Genomic DNA, 21339 nt, shown 5'->3' on the forward strand with positions numbered 1-21339 from the left:
TATATTAGACGTGTTTACAAAATAACTCCGCATATAGGTGTTACACGATTAACGTCTTGACAGAATCAAAAAAGACCCCTTAATGCGCATATCTGATTGGCCTGTACCCCATACATACCACTAAATGGCGCCATTTACTAATCAATAAAACAGATTAAGCTTGTTTATCAATCGCAGAACTCATAGGCGTCCGTGCAAATCATAAAAAAGGTGACATTAGTTTCCTGACATTGCCCACTAAATGTATATTTATAAATTAATTACGTGCAACAGTAAGAGTTAAATAAGTGAAAGGTTAATTACTTATTGTGGATCACTTTTGAGGCCAAATTATTCTAACCAAATCATCAAAGTGATTGTTGTGACAACTGCTCAAATGGTCGATAGCAGCTAATATGAATATTTCCGCAGCTAATATGAATATTTAAACAAAATGTATTAATTGATGATACAATTTATCCAGAAAGTCTTCCTCTTCCCACCAAATTTTTGGAATTTAAAAAATACCGTGCAGAGGATCATGTCATCAGCATAGTTCTAGAATAGCTAATTTAATTATTTTATGTGTTGAATTAAAGTTATATAACTATTTTGTTGATGACTAAATAATAAGTAATAAAATGCATGCATTTAACATTTTATTGGCGAACCTGAACCTCCCGGTTCTCTGAATCCTAGATCCCAACTTCCTTCGCTAGAGCTGAATTTAGACAGCTCCTCAGGAGTGAGCAAGGAGTGTATACCACAGACGACTGCAGACGATTGGAAACGCAACATTGGCGAGTTTTGAGCGGGGAATACACTGACAACCAGGGGAGTCCACAATGACTTGGGGAACGGAGCTTTGGGTAAGTTTGCTATTGGTATAAACCATGTTGCTCTCTTCTTTGTTGTGTGGATAACACGCTTGCCAAAATTTAGCACGAATTCGATGAAGGTGCTCGGTTACCTTAGCATTGTGTAAGCTGCTAGCCAGCTAAGCCTGGCATGCACCTTTACCATAGTACTACAGACGGTAAACAATAGGCAAGGCGAGTAGAAATGTCCGCCAGGCAAAGGGGATAATTTGCGTATCTTTGTCTAGTACTTGATATCATAACACTGTCTCTAACAGGGGCTTGATTGATCAGTTATTGTTTTATGTTTGAATAGGAAGTCTATCACACCCTCTCCTAGTTCACACATAGACTAGCAAGCTAGCTAACGTTAGCTATCCTCCAAAAAAGGTGGAGACAGGAGGGTAACGCAAGTAACCCCCTGTACTATTTTCTCTCAATGCTTTTATGGATCTGGTGGCTACCAGCATGAAACAATGCAGGTACACATTTCGTTTAACTTGGTTTTAAAGATCGAGGTTTTATTTATTTATGGCTGTTTCCTCGCTGGGTCTGAGTGACTCTTCAAGCTGTTTGACCAGCATTTTTCCCAGTTTGCAAGGAGATTGCGCAAGTTAAATAGTTAAACAATAGTAGACTTGAGGAAATCAAGCATTTTTCTTCTCCCAAATATAACAAAAAACTATCCACCGTTGAACAGACGTGGGGGGGCTTATTCCAGGTACGGTCTTTGTCATGTTCTGTCTGGTCTGGCTTGCCCTCTGACAGCCAGGCCCCTGGCTACATCACCCGGTTTGCCCAAGCGGTTTATCGTCCAAATAATTTTTGTGACTATATCTAGCTACCATGTTACTGCAGCAAAAATCTGTTCCACGTTTTTTTGTTAGTGTGAACATAATCTTCACCTATCAAAACTATTCCTCACCAGGGACATTGAACTCCTATGACATGTATTCCAGTTACATGGGTGTTGCCCATAAAACGTTTGGTCACCCCCAGTATCCTACCAATGGGGCAGCTTCTCCCCCTAATCATTTTAAAATGTATAGTTGTGAAGACTGCAGTGTCGCTGCCAACATGATAGCTAGTCAAAGAAGTGATGAGCCTGTTTCATACCAATTACATTGATATCTAACATTTGATAGAGAGAACTGCACTGTTATGTAGTTTGAGGGAAGATAACAATATATTGAAGCTTTATTCAACATGTGGCTGATGTGGCTTATATGGGTTCACTTCAGTATGATTAACTTTGAACCTGTTTTGTTGATAAAATGTATATTTACTACGGTTTTTCCCTGAATGATTCTGTTACTGCTAAATTAACTCCCTCAAAAGCATGTCGGTGCCCTGAAAATATGTATATTCGGGCAATAGCCTACAGTTCAGTTTGTGAGGCTCTTACTGCTTGATTGCAAGAGCTGTATTTATGATAAAGGTCTCTTGAACCTAACCTACTGCACCGTGCTGTAAAATGCCTAATTTGGCCAACCTTCTGCAATTCAAATATTTTGATTTGTGCTGTTAACACATTAGCCTTTGCTGTCTGATTTGAGGTTGACCGATTATGATTTTTCAACGCCGATACCGATTTATTGGAGGACCAAAAAAAAACGATTAATCGGCCTATTCTTTTTATTTATTATTTATTTATTTCTATTAATAAAAAATAAAAAAATCTGATATTTATGACAATTACAACAATACTGATTGAACAATGAACACTTATTTTAACTTAATATAAGACATAAATAAAATCTATTTAGTCTCAAATAAATAATGAAACGTATTCAATTTGGTTTAAATGTAAAAACACGGTGTTGAAGGAAGTAAAAGTGCAATATGTGCCATGTAAAAAAGCTAACGTTTAAATTCCTTGCTCGAACATGAGCACATATGAAAGCTGGTGGTTCCTTTTTAACATGAGTCTTCAATATTCCCAGTTATGAAGTTTTATGTTGTAGTTAATATAGAAATTATAACGCGTCAACTATTTCTCTCTATACCATTTGTATTTAAATACCGACTATTGGATGTTCTTATAGGCACTTTAGTATTGCCAGCCTAATCTCGGGAGTTGATAGGCTTGAAGTCATGAACAGCGCTGTGATTCAAGCATTGCTAAGAGCTGCTGGCAAATGCAGTAAAGTGCTGTTTGAATGAATGCTTACCAGCCTGCTGCTGCCTACCACTGCTCAGTCAGAGCAGTCTATCAAATATGAAATCATAGACTTAATTATAATCTAATAAACACACAGAAATACGTGCCTTTGGTTATTAATATGGTCAAATCTGGAAAATATCATTTCGAAAACTAAACGTTTATTCTTTCAGTGAAATACGGAACCTTTACGTATTTTATTGAACGGGTGGCAACCCTAAATCTAATTATTGCTGTTACATTGAACAACCTTCAATGTTATGTCATAATTATGTACAATTCTGGCAAATTAATTACGGTCTTTGTTAGGAAGAAATGGTCTTCACACAGTTCACAAAGAGCCAGGCGGCCCAAACTGCTGCATATACCCTGACTCTCCTTGCACTGAATGCAAGAGAAGTGACAGTTTCCCTAGTTAATATTACCTGCTAACATGAATTTGCTGGTTAAAAAAAGATATACTTCTGTGTATTGATTTTAAGTAAGGCATTGATGTTTATGGTTAGATACATTTGTGCAACAATAGTGCTTTTTTTCCTGCAAATGCGCTTTTGTTAAATCATCACCCATTTGGTGAAGTTGAAGTAGGCTGTTATTCGATGATAAATGAACAGGCACCGGGTTGATTATATGCAACGCAGGACAAGCTAGTTAACCTAGTAATATCATCAACCATGTGTAGTTAACTAGTGATTGTGTGATGATTGATTCTCTGTTATAAGATAAGTTTAATGCTAGCTAGCAACTTACCTTGGCTCCTTGCAGCCACAAGGTCCTTTTGAGGCTGCACTCGCGTAACAGGTGGTCAGCCTGCTACGCAGTCTCCTCGTGGGTTGCAATGTAATCGGCGTCCAAAAAGGCCTATTATCGATTGTTATGAAAACTTGAAATCGGCCCTAATTAATCGGCCATGCGGGCATAGTCTGATTGTCTGGCTGCATGTGTTAGGCCCTTATCCCTTATATTTTAACTGTGTTCACCAACTTGATTCAAAATGCTCATTCCATATTGTTTTACTCTTAAATCTCTATCAGGAATCGCTTCAAGACCTGATTGGATTATTTATTCCCCGGAATCTCTGGTTCACTGAAAGGCATCTCTAGTTACATACAGTAGATTGAATTTGCATCTGTAGCACAGTAACACCGATGTCGTCTGCCTTCAATTTTTATGAATGAAATTAATTTAGCCCTGATTCCTTCTGGTTCCTACCTAGACATTGAGTCAGATTAATATAATAGTTTGATTAGTGCTGGCACATGCAGCAGATCAAATACACAGCTGAAACACTGATTTTGAAGCTGTTTACATGTCCTAGTAATTAGAATGATTATTCAGAAAACCAGGTATTTTAATCGCCGTGTGCTTACTTAGATTATGACAGTAAACTGATGAAGATAAGGTGTTTACATGACTAACGCCATACTCTGCCTACTGCCATAATCTGTTTTAATATCGAATTATTAGTGTGCATGTAAGCGTACTCACAGAGAGTATTCAGAAAGGAAACTAACCACATTGCATTGATGCAAAAAACCACATCTGTGCCTGCCTCTAGTGAAGGAATGACAGGTGTGATATTGACATGATTTTAGACTCTGATGGACTGTTACTGTAGGCCATATGTGTGCATTACACCTTTATCTGTTCACATGTCAAAGTACTATCTGTCTGCCTGGCATGTTGGCATTCATCCATGGCTTTGAGACCTAAAGCCTAAGACTAACACATCTTATTACATGGGGTTGGCATGTCCCCACCAGCTAACTGACTGAGACTGATCCACTGGAGATGGTTTGTGAATGGAAGCAGTGTATCTACAAAATGTTACCATGCTGAGCACACAGGCTATCAACAGTTATTATAGCATTCTTTTTCATAACAGATGTCTTATAGGCTAGGTTATGTTCTGTTGACTGCAACAGCTGTTAACAGGGAGGGATATGATCATGGTTAAAGTCTGGCTTGTCGTTTTGTGCAATGAAGATTGACGGAGTTTGAGAGAGTTCAATTAAGGACACAGATGTTTGAATCACAGCTGAGACCTGCCATTGCATTCAGTTCACAGCACCCAACATGAAATCCTTCTCCTCAGTGAGTAGAGAGGGGTGTAATATCACAGGATTGTGTAGGGGAGTGTGTGGGTGGATGTCGTCTTTAATAAAGGGAAGTTGTGCTAGCAGGTATGGCTCAGGGAGGTGTTGAGCAGGGAGAGAGTGGAGGGAGGTAGACAGGGTCGTGGAGACAGAGGGTTTGGTGCGTAATGTGTGTTCCCATGCATTCTCAGGGGAAGACTGGGAACATTGAGGGGAAATGCTGCCCTGCCCAGGTAAATTACACAGGACAAAACAAAGGAAATGTGGGAAAACAATCAATGAGAGGTATATCAGGAGGAATCACAAGCAAACAGGGATTTGATAGGAGGCGGCACTACTGCATATCCAGAGTGCCTGCAGCGTTGGATTGCATTCATTTGTTTATTTTTGTTTTGCTTAATCTGCACAGATTTACCGTGTAAATCAATTGGTCACGTTTGAGCTTTTAGTTGTGCAGTTTTATGGTAAATAGTATAGGACATTGGCTGAGGCATGTCAAGCCATTGGACCTAATATTGAAGAAAAGAGTTTGTTGTGGTTTATGATGGCTTAACCTGATTTGTCTACACTTGTTTCGCAAGCTGACATACTGTATATTTTTAGAGATACTGTCAGGGGATTTCTCTGATATAAAACAGTGCAACATGAGGTTGCTATGTCACACACTCAGAAGTGGTGTCTTCATACCTTTTTATTTTCAGACAGTATGAAGCTATTTAGCGTAGCTAGTTGGGCTCCATCCCCTAGGCCCTATAATTTGCCTCTTGTCAAAGCCTACCCTGGACACACTGGACTGTCTTTGCTTTTTACAAGGTAAATAAACCATAATCTGTCATAATGATCAGACCATTTTTATTTTGTGATTATTAGGGAGGTCTAAGATGGGCTCTTACTATGGGGGGGTGGGGATGCTGCGTATGCTATCCAGACGCAGCGTGCGTCTCTTACCCAGACGGTGCATTGTAACGCCTCACTGGCGGTCAGAGCTTTAAGAACGGAGTCGCAGAAACAGCAGAGCACAGTCTAAGACAGTTCAATTAGTGCTAGTCCTCCAGACTGGGCTGAATCATCGTCCTGGCCTTGGGATTCTGTCATGTTTTTGACAACTTGAACTCCTTCTCCATTGTAGGATTAGTAGGAACCTTTTGGCAGATGTTTCAAGCCCTAATGCAGATTTTCAGAGCATCAATTTGTGGTATTCAGCTGGTTTACAGCCATACAACATGTCTCTTATATATTTCTCTATCTCTGACAGGGCAATCCCATGTCCTCTGAATAATGTAGACTGTGACTACCTGTAATAGCTTGTAAAAAGATGATTCACATTCTGGGTTGTTTAGTTCCTCCTATGGTTTGTGGGTTGGCTGGTGGACCTCCTTTGTCCAGGCTTCCTTCTTAGTGTTAATCTGGACAACATGGGGTTAAATCAGGTGAGGCCAACTGGCCAAGATTAGAGCTAAACTCTCTCCCTGCCAGTCTGGCAGTGCTGCCAGCCTGCCTCAGAGGGGCTTTCAAGGCTTCCTTCCAATAACAACCATGGTGAATGAAGACTGGGTAATGACTAATGAGTAGGCTGTAGTTGTTCTGTATTTGGTACTTAATTCTATCAAGTTTTTTTTAGATCTGGTCACATCAATTGAAGGCTGACTGAGGCCATGGTTCACCATGACCCAGCATATTTATTTTGTCTCTGATCTATTTCCAGTCAGGAGCAAAGATAATGGTTTTACATGAGCACACATTTCAAATCCATTGCTGATAGGATTAAAACAATGGGGCGTTGACCAGACTGAAAATCTCAGCTGAAGTTATTTTATTTTGCAGTGTGAAAATACTACTGTTTGTCTACATGCCATGGCAATCTCCTGTCTGTTATTTCCCCTCTAATCTGTGGTTTTTGGGATCATGCGCTGAATGTGGATTAAGGTGGAGAGATGTCTTGGCACAGTTCGGATAAAAACGCATTTAAAACAAATTTGTAGAATCATGTTAATATTGTTACATTTTTGTTTTCAGCCAAGCTTAGTTTAAAAAAGAATGGCACTTTACACCTTTCCTGCACAGTACAACCCCAGGGTAATGAGTGCAATCCAAAAGAGATTTATACACAATTATAGCGTTGTACCTTTTAATACTCTCTGCTGGCACTGTCTATGTCCTCTGACAATCACATTGAAAACACAGCTGCTGGGTTCTTCCTGTTGTGCTGGTGCGCTATGTGACCTGACTCTAGTCCCTGCAACTCTTCTCATCCCTAAATGGATTTTATTATTGTAGTTTTTTATTTATTTTTATTTTTAATTTCTATGCTTTCATAGATTCCCTTTGCTAAGCTTATCAGCAACATGTAACCTAGCCATACAGTTGAAGTCGGAAGTTTACATACACTTAGGTTGGAGTCATTAAAACTCGTTTTTCAACCACTCCACAAATTTCTTGTTAACAAACTATAGTTTTGGCAAGTCGGTTAGGACATATACTTTGTGCCTGACAAGAACATGTTTCAACAATTGTTTACAGACAGATTATTTCACTTATAATTCACTGTATCCCAATTCCAGTGGGTCAGAAGTTTACATACACTAAGTTGAATGTGCCTTTAAAATTCCCGAAAATTATGTCATGTCTTTAGAAGCTTCTGATAGGCTAATTGACCTAATTTGAGTCAATTGGAGGTGTACCTGTGGCTGTATTTCAAGGCCTACCTTCAAACTCAGTTCCTCTTTGCTTGACATCATGGGAAAATTCTAAGAAATCAGCCAAGACCTCCACAAGTCTGGTGCAAATAAAAAGATTTGACTGAAACTTTTCAAGCAGGGAGAGAACCTAAATGGACATGTACTGAGACAGTTTCTGTTTGGAGAAATTCAAGGTGTTACGATTGCCCCTCTCCCCTACTCTTTGTTATCTAATCAATTAGTAATTTATAGTGTTGTATTCATGTGCTGTTGTGATATTGGGGTCTGACACACTGAGCTCATTATATTCGCTATCTAGTTCTGTGTAATTTTCTGCTTTCTCACTCTGAATCAAAGCGTGATGTCATAAGCCACATTAGTACAGTGCTAAAATAATAGTATGCCACATCTGAGGAAAAATACATTTGGCTTTAACACAACTCTTATGCAATCATGTGGGAGAGGGATTCATTTGGTGAATAATAGCATCATGACTTTCTAACATCTGGCCATAGAGGGACATAGTCCTGTGTGCTCTGTTATCATCATTTAATTGAGTGGTGTTAGTTCAGCACTACAGCTTTGTGTGGCTGGGGGTCTGCCCAGGAGGATGAGGGGGATGGGGGGGGCAGACCATGAGGCCTGCATCTCCCCCTTCTCTTCCTGTCCCATTCAATACAAGGGGCTCATATTGCCCCCACCCAATTTCAAGGTGACGTTGACCGGTAAGCAGAGCTTTAAACCATCTCTCTGCTGGGTAAACCGAGTAGAGGAGACACCAGTGGTGCGTGTGAAACTGTCTCAGATTATGAGTGTATGAGACTTTGTCCCCATATGCCTCTGGTACCGCTGAGCGATTTAACTGGAATGTCGGTCATTTTTTGTTTTTTAAACAACTAATTGACAGATGTTGGTTCAATTATTTGAATTCCATTTTGGTAGTTTTTTTTTCCTGAGCTCAATACTCTCATTGCAGTGCAGTTTCTCTAGAGAAAAATCTGATCATATGCCCGAACAGTGTGATTGTATTAGGGAGTTGTAGTTTCCAACAGGCCAATGTTCTACATAGTTTAGGACAGAAAACTTGGTAATTAACTTCTTCTGGCTGCAAGCCCGACGTCGGTACACTTATGACAACAGTCAGCTCAAGTGCAGGGCGCGAAATTCAAAATATATTTTTTTGAAATATTTAACTTTCACACATTAACAAGTCCAATACAGCAAATGAAAGGTACACATCTTGTGAATCCAGCCAACATGTCCGATTTTTAAAATGTTTTACAGCGAAAACAACACGTATATTTATGTTAGCTCACCACCAAATACAAAAAAGGACAGACATTTTTCACAGCACAGGTAGCATGCACAAAGCCAACCTAACTAACCAACAAACAACTTCATCAGATGACAGTCTTATAACATGTTATTCAATAAATCTGTTTTGTTCGAAAAATGTGCATATTTCAGGTATAAATCATAGTTTACATTGCAGCTACAATCAGAAATTGCACCGAAAGCAGACAGAATAATTACAGACACCAACGTCAAATACCTAAATATTCATCATAAAACATTTCTGAAAAATACATAGTGTACAGCAAATGAAAGACAAGCATCTTGTGAATCCAGCCAATATTTCCGATTTCTTAAGTGTTTTACAGCGAAAACACAATATAGCGTTATATTAGCTTACCACAATAGCCAGAAACACAAGCCATTCCCCAGTAGCAAAGGTTAGCGATTGTAACAAACCAGCAAAAGATATATAATTTTTGACTAACCTTGATATGCTTCATCAGATGACAGTCCTATAACATCAGGTTATACATACACTTAAGTTTTGTTCGAAAATGTGCATATTTAGAGCTGAAATCAGTGGTTATACGTTGTGCTAATGTAGCATATTTTTCCCACAACGTCTGGATATTTTTCTGACACACATATTCTGACCAAATAGCTATTCATAAACATAACAAAAAAATACATGTTGTATAGGAAATGATAGATACACTAGTTCTTAATGCAATCGCCGTGTTAGAATTCTAAAAATAACTTCATTACGACATACAGCTTAGGTATAGGGAGAGAGTACCCAAAAGCTAGGCGCAAACGACTAGCACAACATGTTCGACAGATATATGAAATAGCATCATAAAATGGGTCCTACTTTTGCTGATCTTTCAACAGAATGTTGTACAAGGGGTCCTTTGTCGGGAACAATCGTTGTTTGGATTTAGAACAGCCTTTTCCCCTCTCGATTTAGCAAGCACACTTGCCAAGTGGCGCGAATCTCTCCATGTCAACAAACGGAAGAGAACGGAACACGGCAAAACTCCCGAAAATTTTTCGGTAATCTGATTCAACTATATTGAAAAAACATACTTTACGATGATATTGTCACATGTATCAAATAAAATCAAAGCCGGAGATAGTAGTCGCCTATAACAACAGCTTTTCAGAAGGCAATTCCCGGTTCCTTCTTGCGCCTTCCTGAAAACAGGAAATGGGTGACACGTCATTCCAAGAGGATTTATTCCACTTCAGACCAAGATAAACACTCCATTTCTTTTCTCACTGCCTCTTGACATCTAGAGGAAGGTGTATGACGTGCATGTATACTAATACGTATCATGCCCATTTTATAGGCAGGACCTAGAACAGAGCCTCGATTTCAGACTTTCCACTTCCTGGTCAGGAAGTTTGCTGCAAAATGAGTTCTGTTTTACTCACAGATATAATTCAAACGGTTTTAGAAACTAAAGTGTTTTCTATCCAATAGTAATAATAATATGCATATTGTACGAGCAAGAATTGAGTACGAGGCCGTTTGAAATGGGCACCTTTTATCTGGCTACTCAATACTGCCCCTGCAGGCCAAACAGGTTAACTACAATCACCATAATCCATTGCGTTGCTAAACTTGTCCGGTATGTGTTTTTTAAAAACCAGCTATGTAAGAAACAGAAGAATGCGCAATCAAGAGGGGATACAGAGTGTAGGGATGTACGATATATCGTTGAACATATTGGAATCGGACGATATTAGCTAAAAATGCCAACATTGGTATCGTCCCGATGTCTAGTTTAACGCCGATGTGCAAAACCGATGTCAAGGCTGACATGCATACCTATATAACGCAGGTACGTGACATAATGACACCACATAAAATTTTGCGCTGTATGTGCAACACAGTATTCCTAAACTAGCCCATAATGTCTGCTGTGTGGATCGAGCAGTCGAGCAGTCATTTGAAAGAGTAAGAAAATTTCAGCGAGACATCTCAAAGGCGGAATCCGTAAAAGCCAAGATAATGGAATTCATTGCCCTTGACAATCAACCGTTCTCTGTCATGGGTGATGTTGGCTTTCGCCGACTGGTTGAGCACCGGTACACACTACCAAATGCGCTATTTTTCAGATGTTACACAGTAATAGCATCACTGCTTGTAGCTAAACAACATGCATACTATGGAACCATTTGGGTCTTTGTGTGTCAAAGATACAGTAGCACTGTCAAAGCTGTACAAAAAAAGTCTGCAAACACCGGCCGAAAATAATGTGTTTACAATAACGCGTTGGTAATACATAATTTTTTCGACCACAACTTCTGGGGTAGCTAGCACCAATACAACCAGCCTGAAAACAATGACCAGTAGAAACTGCAGTCATTTTCATTATTGTTAGCAATGATTTAAGAATCCTTGTGAGTAAGTATTAGCTAGGTTGCCACTTGTTGTTCACCTATTGAACTTCAGTTCATGAAAATAAATAGCTAGCCAGCTACTTAAACCTGTTGCCCAAAGCTAACGTTATAAGCAGCCAGCTAGCTTCATCTGGCTAGTGAGGCTCGAACACACAGGGTTATGTTGTGAAGCTTGCCACAATAAGGATTAGGGACAATAGTGGAATTTGCTGTTAGCCTTCAAAATAAAAGTTTGACAGTGGTCGCAAATTAATATAAATAGTAGAATTATGCCATACTTTTATTTTGAAGGCTTACCGCAAAGTCCCCTATTGTGGCTAATCCTTATTGTGGCTAGCTTCACATAGATGGGTCCAACCACCATTAATAAAATAAATAAGAACTGTCTTATAAATTAGGGTTATTTTAGATGATGACACCTAGCTATATAGTTAGCTAACTATAGCTACTTTAACAGTTTGTCATTTTGCTTTGTTTTTGGGAAGAAGATTGTTTGCATCCATGAGCTAACTAGCTTTTTTTTATGACCAGCACTGTAGGTGTGCGAGACAACTTTACCAGCATCATAGCAGATGAATCGTTGTGACATATGAAATACGAGTGATAGTGTAATAGCTATGTAAAAATGAATCAATGCGTTAAATTATTATGTGATGTGCGGTCATATTCAGGTCCTGATTGGTCAGCAAGCTTATTTTAATTGTCAAATAGTGTTAAATGGTATATTTTGACACACAAATACCCAAATGGTGTTCCATAGCAAAGACCCAAATGGGTCCATAGAAATCCATAGCAATCCTGTTTGAGAATGAAATGACTGAACAAATAAACAATGAAACAGCACAGTAAGTAAGTGAAAGAAATAGGTTTTGATTGTCCCCATTACCAGTAAAACATACATAAATGCCAACAACTTTTTTTATGTGTGTGTAACCTTTTATCTAGGCAAGTCTGTTGAGAACAAATTCTTATTTACAATGACGGCCTACCCCAGCCAAACCTGGACGACGCTGGGCCAATTATGCGCCGCCCTATGGGATTCCCAATCACGGCCGGATGTGATACAGCCTGGATTCAAACCAGGGACTGAAGTGACGCCTCTTGCACTGAGATTTAGTGCCTTAGACCGCTGTGTCCATGGGTGTTTAACTATTTAACTGTACTAGACTGCTTAACCTCTAACGAGCCTCTACCCCGGATCCGGGAGCACCCCCCCCCCCCCCCCCCCCCCACACTGATTAGCATCGCTAGCATAGCGTCACAATTAAATAGTAGCATCTAAATATCATTAAATCACTAGTCCAAGACACCTAATGAAAGATACAGATCCTGTGAATAAAGCCACCATTTCAGATTTTTAAAATGTTTTACAGGGAAGACAAGATATGTAAATCTATTAGCTAACCACGTTAGCAAAAGACACCACTTTTCTAACTCCATCGGTTTCTTACTCCATCAGGTGCTATAACCAATTCGGCTAAACTAAGATATTGATAGCCACTAACCAAGAAAAAAGCTCATCAGATGACAGTCTGATAACATATTTATGGTATAGGATAGGTTTTGTTAGAAAAATGTGCATATTTCAGGTAGATTTCATAGTTTACAATTGCACCCACCGTCACAAATGGACTAGAATAAATAAATAGAGCAACGTGTATTACCTAATTACTAATCATCAAACATTTTGTAAAAATACACAGCATACACTAATCGAAAGACACAGATCCTGTGAATACAGACAATATTTCAGATTTTCTAAGTGTCTTACAGCGAAAACACAATAAATCGTTATATTAGCATACCACATATGCAAACATTACCAGAGCATAGATTCTAGCCAAAGAGAGCGATAACGTCAACATTGCCAAAATATATAAATTTTTTCACTAACCTTCTCAGAATTCTTCCGATGACACTCCTGTAACATCATATTACACAATCCATATAGAGTTTGATCGAAAATGTGCATATTTAGCGGCACAAATCGTGCTTACACAATGGAAATACTGTCCAACTACTCAAGCAATCTGCCCGGCAGCATCATGATAATACAACTATTTTTATCGATAACTATTCATAAACTTGACTAAAAAAATACAGGTTGGCCATGAAATGAAAGATGCATTAGTTATTAATGCAACCGCTAAGTTAGATTTTTAAAATTAACGTTACTAGACATACAGTGTGCGTTACAGACAGACTAGTGCCGCAATAACGGCGTCACTATTTACCGTTATTGAGTTTACATTTTTCCACATAAAAATGGAATAACATCATAAATAGCTCTTACTTTTCGACGAGCTTCCATCGGAATCTTGGCCAAGTGGTACTTTTGTCCAAAAGAATCGTTGCTTGGTTGTAAAACGTTGCATTCAACTTCTGATATAGCAGCTAACTATAGCTAACAATTGCTAACATTAGCTAACGTGTCCAAATCCTCATTACGCAATACTGAGGAAATTCCGAAAAATAGCAATATACTCGCATAATCTGATATAACTCGGTTTCAAATAGCTTCGTTATGATGTTTCTAACACCTATATCAAATTAAATTACAGACTGATATATCTAAAGTTCATTACTGATCGTTCGAAAATGGCATCCCGGGGTCTCTCTCTGCGTAAAGTTCAACGTCGAAAAGAAGGCGTACCTCACTCCTTGGTGTTTTATAACCTCTGAGAGCTACGCAGGAAGCCCATTCCACTTCTCATTGGTTACTGACATCCAGGGGAAGGCGGGTGCAGTGTCGTGTCGTTCCATAGGATATACACACCCCTTTAAACTGAACTGAGATCAGAGCTTTGCTCTCAGACCTTCGCAAAACCTGTCATGGATTTCGCTGTAGAAAGAGTTCTGTTCCACTCAGAGACATAATTCAAACGGCTATAGAAACTAGATAGTGTTTTCTATCCAATAATAACAATAATATGCATATTGTACGATCAAGAATTGAGTAGGAAGCCGTTTCATCTGCAGAGACAATTATGCTAATTTGAAACAGCACCCCCTATAGTCGCAAGAAGTTAAAAGGCCGCAATTTTTTTAATTATTTTTTAATTTTTATTTTTATAAAAGAGTTCAGCTAAAAATGAGTTTAAGGAAATCTGTTCCCACTTATTCCTGTGAATTTAAAAAAAAGTGGCATGATTGTTCCTCAAATTTATCAAGGTATGAAATTATTATATTTAAAAATAACAAACTCCTTTTGGGCTTAGTTGTGTTCAATGATTATGATTATAATCATGTTCTGGCACCCTGACCATTCCCTCTGACAAAAATCGTCCCGCAGCTGAATCTAGTTGCCTACCCTGCAGGATATGGGCTGATCCTGATACTCAGGACTAGTCTGGTCTGGGTAATTAAAAAAAGGAAAGTCCACTACTTGACTTGTATTTATATATTTTTTTAAAGTCAGTCTTCTTTCAGAGGAGGGTAACCAAGCACATTGTGTACTAAAGTGTCAGCTTAGTGACATTTTGCCTGGGATACAAACAACCCCCTGTCTGTCCTATGGTTCCACAGCAGCAACAACTCCCAGTCAATACGTTAGTATGCAGGTCACTAAAACACAGCCTGATAATTCTCCTTTCTTACACGTGCCTTCTTCCTATTTGTCTCTCTGGGAAGAAAAACAACAGCCTGTGAATCAATAGGTAGGCTAGAATAAATGTCTGAAAATGACAACTTTCCTCGAATCTTGGCACACACACAACTCAATCCCACCTAGATTATGTGGTTCAGTTTGTATTTATCTGGTCAATAAGCAAAACATTGCTTTGTCATGTCAACAAAAAGGTGAAACAGTTCTATCTGCTTTCTCATGTCTTTTTCCCACTTCATGTAAACAGACCCAAGCTATTAGTCAAGCTGCAAGAGGCCCAGTAAAAAACGAATGGGGAGGAAGTGAACAATAAACTCAGTTACTCTCTTATACAACTCAAGCCCACTCCCAGAGAGCCCATGCTAAAGCTAAATTCATTTTCCATGCTCGCAGAACAATGGCTGCCAAATACTCATAGTTCTTGGAACAAAATCATAAATTAATAAAACAGAAGTGGGACACCAGGACAGGGTTTGTTTGGCACACAGTAACTTGCACTGACAGTACTCAATCTCCATTCAATGTTTCAAATACATGGTCATACCTTGTTTTATTGTTAATTACAACATCAAACTATGCCCGGTTTAAAGAGTTACTGAATATGGTGCAGCACAAGAGTTCAGGTAATACAGTTGAAGTCAGAAGTTTACATACACTTTAGCCAAATACATTCAAACTCTGTTTTTCACAATTCCTGACATTTAATCCTAGTAAAAATTCCCTGTCTTAGGTCAGTTAGGATCACCAATTTATTTTAAGAATGTGAAATGTCAGAATAATAGTAGAGAATTATTTATTTCATCACATTCCCAGTGGGTCAGAAGTAGAGGTCGACCGATTATGATTTTTCAATGCCGATACCGATTATTGGAGGACAAAAAAAGCCGATACCGATTTATTATTTTTTAAATATATATCATACACATTTTTGTAATAATGACAATTGCAACAATACTGAATGAACAATTTTATTTTAATATAATACATAAATACACACACAGCTCTGAAGTGACAATGATACTGAAGAGTCTGCTTAGGAGACAAATACTGTCAACTGTTTGAATAAAAATAGAGTAAGTTACCTGTGATGAATGTTGAAAACAAAAACTTTAATTTCTATATGTAGGAAATCCTATTTTAATAATGGGCATGGTAAGAATTGACAACCAAAGTGCGAGTCATAATTCCCATGACACCTTTTTTTATTTTTTATTTAAATGTTATCCCCTTTTCTCCCCAATTTTTCGTGGTATCCAATCACTAGTAATTACTAGCTTGTCTCATCGCTACAACTCCCGTACGGGCTCGGGAGAGACGAAGGTCGAGAGCCACGCGTCCTCCGAAACACAACCCAACCAAGCTGCACTGCTTCTTAACACAGCGCGCCTCCAACCCGGAAGCCAGCCGCACCAATGTGTCGGAGGAAACACCGTGCACCTGGCCCCCTTGGTTAGCGCGCACTGCGCCCGGCCCGCCACAGGAGTCGCTGGAGCGCGATGAGACAAGGATATCCCTAACGACCAAACCCTCCCTAACCCGGACGACGCTAGGCCAATTGTGCGTCGCCCCACGGACCTCCCGGTAGCGGCCGGCTGCGACAGAGCCTGGGCGCGAACCCAGAGACTCTGGTGGCAAGCCTGCACGAAACACAGACCTTATTTGAAACACAGACCTTATTTGAAGTAGATCAAGACATTCTCTATGGAAGACATGAACGGAAAAATAACGAAGGAACCCCTTTCAAATTCAGCCGCAAGTTATTACAGGAATTATAACGCGTTGGCTATTTCTCTCTAAACCATATACCTTTGACTAATCCGGAAACTATCACCTCGAAAACAAAACGTTTATTCCGTTTCGTATTTTATCTAACGGGTGGCATCCATGAGTCTAAATATTCCTGTTACATTGCACAACCTTCAATGTTGTCATAATTACGTAAAATTCTGGCAAATTAGTTCGCAAAGAGCCAGGCGGCCCAAACTGTTGCATATACCCTGACTCTGCGTGCAATGAACGCAAGAGAAATGACACAATTTCACCTGGTTAATATTGCCTGCTAACCTGGATTTCTTTTAGCTAAATATGCAGGTTTAAAAATATATACTTGTGTATTGATTTTAAGAAAGGCATTGATGTTTATGGTTAAGTACACATTGGAGCAATGACAGTCATTGATTGTTTTTTATAAGATAAGTTTAATGCTAGCTAGCAACTTACCTTAGCTTACTGCATTCGCTAACAGGCAGGCTCCTCGTGGAGTGCAATGTAATCAGGCGTTAGTAATCAGGCAGAACGTTCCTAGGCCGCCATTGAAAATAAGAAGGTGTTCTTAACTGACTTGCCTAGTTAAATAAAGATTAAATAAAGGTGAAAAAATAAATAATAATAATAATATATATTTTTTTAAAGTCTGCAAATCGGTGCCCAAAAATACCGATTTCTGATTGTTATGAAAACTTGAAAGTCAGAAGTTTACATGCACTCAATTAGTATTTGGTAGCGTTGCCTTTAAATTGTTTAACTTGGCTCAAATGTTTTGGGTAGTCTTCCACAAGCTTCCCACAATAAGTTGGGTGAATTTTGGCCCATTCCTCCTGATAGAGCTAGTGTAACTGAGTCAGGTTTGTAGGCCTCCTTGCTCACACACACTTTTTCAGTTCTGCCCACACATTTTCTATAGGATTGAGGTCAGGGCTTTGTGATGGCCACTCCAATACCTTGACTTTGTTGTCCTTAAGCCATTTCGCCACAACTTTGGAAGTATGCCTGGGGTCATTGTCCATTTGGAAGACCCATTTGTGACCAAGCTTTAACTTCCTGACTGATGTCTTGAGTTGTTGCTTCAATATATCCACATGACTTTCCTACCTCATGATGGCATCTATTTTGTGATGTGCACCAGTCCCTCCTGCAGCAAAGCACCCCCACAACATGATGCTGCCACTCCCGTGCTTCACGGTTGGGATGGTGTTTTTCGGCTTGCAAGCTTCACCATTTTTCCTCCATACATAACGATGGTCATTATTGCCAAACAGTTCTATTTTTGTTTCATGTGACCAGAGAAGATTTCTCCAAAAAGTACAATATTTGTCCCCATGTGCAGTTGCAAACCGTAGTCTGGCTTTTTTATGGCGGGTTTGGAGCAGTGGCTTCTTCCTTGTTGAGCGGTCTTTCAGGTTATGTCGATATAGGACTCGTTTACTGTGGATATAGATACTTTGTACCTGTTTCTTCCAGCATCTTCACAAGGTCCTTTGCTGCTGTTCTGGGATTGATTTGCACTTTTCTCACCAAAGTACGTTCATCTCTAGGAGACAGAACGCGTCTCCTTCCTGAGTGGTATGACGGCTGCGTGGTCCCATGGTGTTCATACTTGCGTACTATTTTTTGTACAGATGAAGGTGGTACCTTCAGGCGTTTGGAAATTGCTCCCAAGGATGAACCAGACTTGTTGAGGTCTACAAATTTGATTTCTGAGGTCTTGGCTGATTTCTTTTGATTTTCCCATGATGTCAAGCAAAGAGGCACTGAGTTTGAAGGTAGGCCTTGAAATACATCCACAGGTACACCTCCAATTGACTCATATGATGTCAATTAGCCTATCAGAAGCTTCTAAAGCCATGACTTTTTGGGGAATTTTCCAAGTTGTTTAAAGGCACAGTCAACTTAGTGTATGTAAACTTCTGACCCACTGGAATTGGGATACAGTGAAATAATCTGTCGGTAAACAATTGTTGGAAAAATGCCTTGTCATGCACAAAGTAGATGTTCTAACCGACTTGCCAAAACTATAGTTTGTTAACAAGAAATGTGTGGAGTGGTTGAAAAACGAGTTTTAATGACTCCAACCTAATTGTATGTAAATTGCCGACTTCAACTGTATGCATGTTTGTAGTGAGGATGTCCACAGCACAGATAAGGATCACAACAAATCACCTGGCTGAGTTTGCATGCTGTTTTGTACACATTGAGGAAAGGCATCAGATGGATGTCAATCCCAGCAGTGTCAAAAGCCTTCACTGCTCCAGAGCAATATTCTTACTTTAAACCTGCAGGATCCTCTTACTGTGTTGTGTGGAAGAGTCAGAAGATCTTCTACCGGTACGAATCCAGGACACAAGTTTCAAGAAGTCTACCACTTCATGAGTGTGTAAATTAGAGGATGGTCAAAGGGGTTTTCATTCACCTTATCAGAGGCATTAGCTGCGTTCACAGAGGACTGCAGCACATTGAAATTACATTGTCAGATTGCGTAGGGAAGATTTTAATTTACTGTACATTCGGTTGACTCAGCCTGCTGGACTGAACCGGAGGACTTCTTACGTTCACATTACTGTTGGCTTTTTCTATGCCATATATTATGCTTGGAAGCAGGCTCTGGAGTGAGCTAGGAAGACAGCCAAGTGACACAAGGGCACGACAGATTTGCTTACCCCCCTTTCAGTCCTGGCTGCCCCCTTAGCCTCTACACCAGCTGTGCCAGGAACTTCCTCTGATTAAAATGTCCTGGAGATGATTTACTGGGACGGCAGAACATACAAACGTTCTCATCCTAACTATTGAAAACATTCTCTCCTCTCTGAGAATGGATGTGCTGAATGGATGTGCTGTTATAATATACTTGCAGAGGGAGAAGAAGAGTTTCCAGTTGGTGCAGATAAGAATAGCTGTGGTTGTCAGTGGTTCATGTTTGTGGCTTGGGCAGGTCACCTGGTTGAGGTCAGTGCTGCTGCTGCTTCCTCGGTACAGTAGTTGGAAACAACCTGGCTGGCTGGGCTAAAGCTGAGGCTCCTGCTACATGGAGATACTACTGCTCAGTAAACAAAACACTGAGGCCAGTCAGTTGTGAACTTGTGATGTGGCCCTGCTGTGCCGCATTATGGCAGTGCCAGTGTCATGTGGACTGTGTCCCCCCCCCCCCCCCCCCATTCTCTATTTCTGTTTCTAACACTCTCTCTGTTCCTGTACTTCCCTATTCTCTCTGCCTATCTTATTTCTCTATTCTCTCTCCTCTTTTCTTTCTATACAGTCTTTCTGTCTTTCTGTCCTCTGTCTCAAGTGGATGTCAGGAAGGAAACGGCTTCCTGCTGGAGCTTGAATGATAGTGGATGTTTGGAGCTTTTTTTCTTTTTTTTTAACGGGTGGGGCTCTTTAAAGGTAGCCAATGACTTTAGTAGTAGTTGTAGTATGATCTCACTGAGATCCACTGCACTGTGTGCTATTAGTCATGTCAGCCGTGGCATTTCTCTGTGTATCGCCCAGCAGGCCGTGAGAGGAGGAGGATGTGATGACTGCCTTGTTCAAGGGGCACTTTAACCATACTTCAGAGAGGCAGGAAATTAGGTGGCTGTTAGAGAGAGAGGGATAATCAGTGGAGCTTCTCCTTGTAGTTTCCTTCAGTCAGTGTGTGTCAGGGTTTCCTTTATGAAAATGTGGCGCTGAACGTTTGACCGGCAGCATTTTAATTTACAGAACATTTGAGAAATTTACCAATCCATACTGCCCTATCAAGCAAAAAGGCAGTAACTGCTCATAGCGTGGAACTGAGAAATTGCTTTTATTTACCTTGGATTCACAGTAACCTTATACAGTTACTGCTAACATGACCCACATTTTCTCCAACACAGTACAATAGAGGCAGGATACTAGTCCACATGATTAAGCATGTATTTAATGTAGCGAAAATGACAACTCAGTTTCTACCAAATGAGCAGTTATTGCCTTTTTGCTTGGTAGGGCAGCATAGGCCCATGCGTTGGGTGCTTAACCTGATTAGGGCATCCACCTACGGTACTCAGAAAGATAGAAATCACATTTTAGATTATGGTAATGAATCTTAACAGGACATGCACGTCGAGGATGCACTTGCCGCACACTTTGAAGATGTTAGAATAACTGTTGACATTTACTTTTAACTAACTTGATGGGTCGTGTAATCATCTGGCGAAGTGGAGTCTTGTGTTAAGACATGTAGCTAGCTAAACAATGAACCGGTAAATCCCAAGTCATACTACTGCCAATAGCTGTATTATGAATCTGGAGGTAGCTTAAAAAAAAAATCATACTTTTTTAAAACTAGTCAAGTCGGTTAACAACATTCGTATTTACAATGACTGCCTACCTACCCGGCCAAACCCTCCACTAACCCGGACAATGCTGGGCTAATTGTGCACCGCCCTATGGGACTTGGCCGGTTGTGCTACGTCCCGGTATCGAACCCGGGTCTTTAATTACGCCTCTAGCACTGCGATGGGGTGCC

General features: G+C 39.9%; 1 protein-coding gene across 3 annotated transcripts in view; it reads left to right on the forward strand.

Annotated features, from left to right (window-relative positions):
* The first annotated feature begins 681 nt into the window (after positions 1 to 681).
* LOC129855261 (formin-binding protein 1-like) overlaps positions 682 to 21339 on the forward strand; it is a 75508-nt gene continuing 54850 nt past the window's right edge. For 2 of the 3 annotated variants that reach the window (XM_055922722.1, XM_055922723.1), the window contains exon 1: positions 684 to 848. In XM_055922722.1, the coding sequence (XP_055778697.1) occupies positions 825 to 848 (24 nt within the window). In that variant the 5' untranslated portion in view covers positions 684 to 824. Of the gene's footprint in view, positions 849 to 21339 lie in introns of all 3 variants that reach the window. The other variant, XM_055922724.1, reaches the window with a different exon arrangement.

Source organism: Salvelinus fontinalis, chromosome 5 (genome assembly GCF_029448725.1).
Source record: "Salvelinus fontinalis isolate EN_2023a chromosome 5, ASM2944872v1, whole genome shotgun sequence".
Taxonomy (NCBI): Eukaryota; Metazoa; Chordata; class Actinopteri; order Salmoniformes; family Salmonidae; genus Salvelinus; species Salvelinus fontinalis.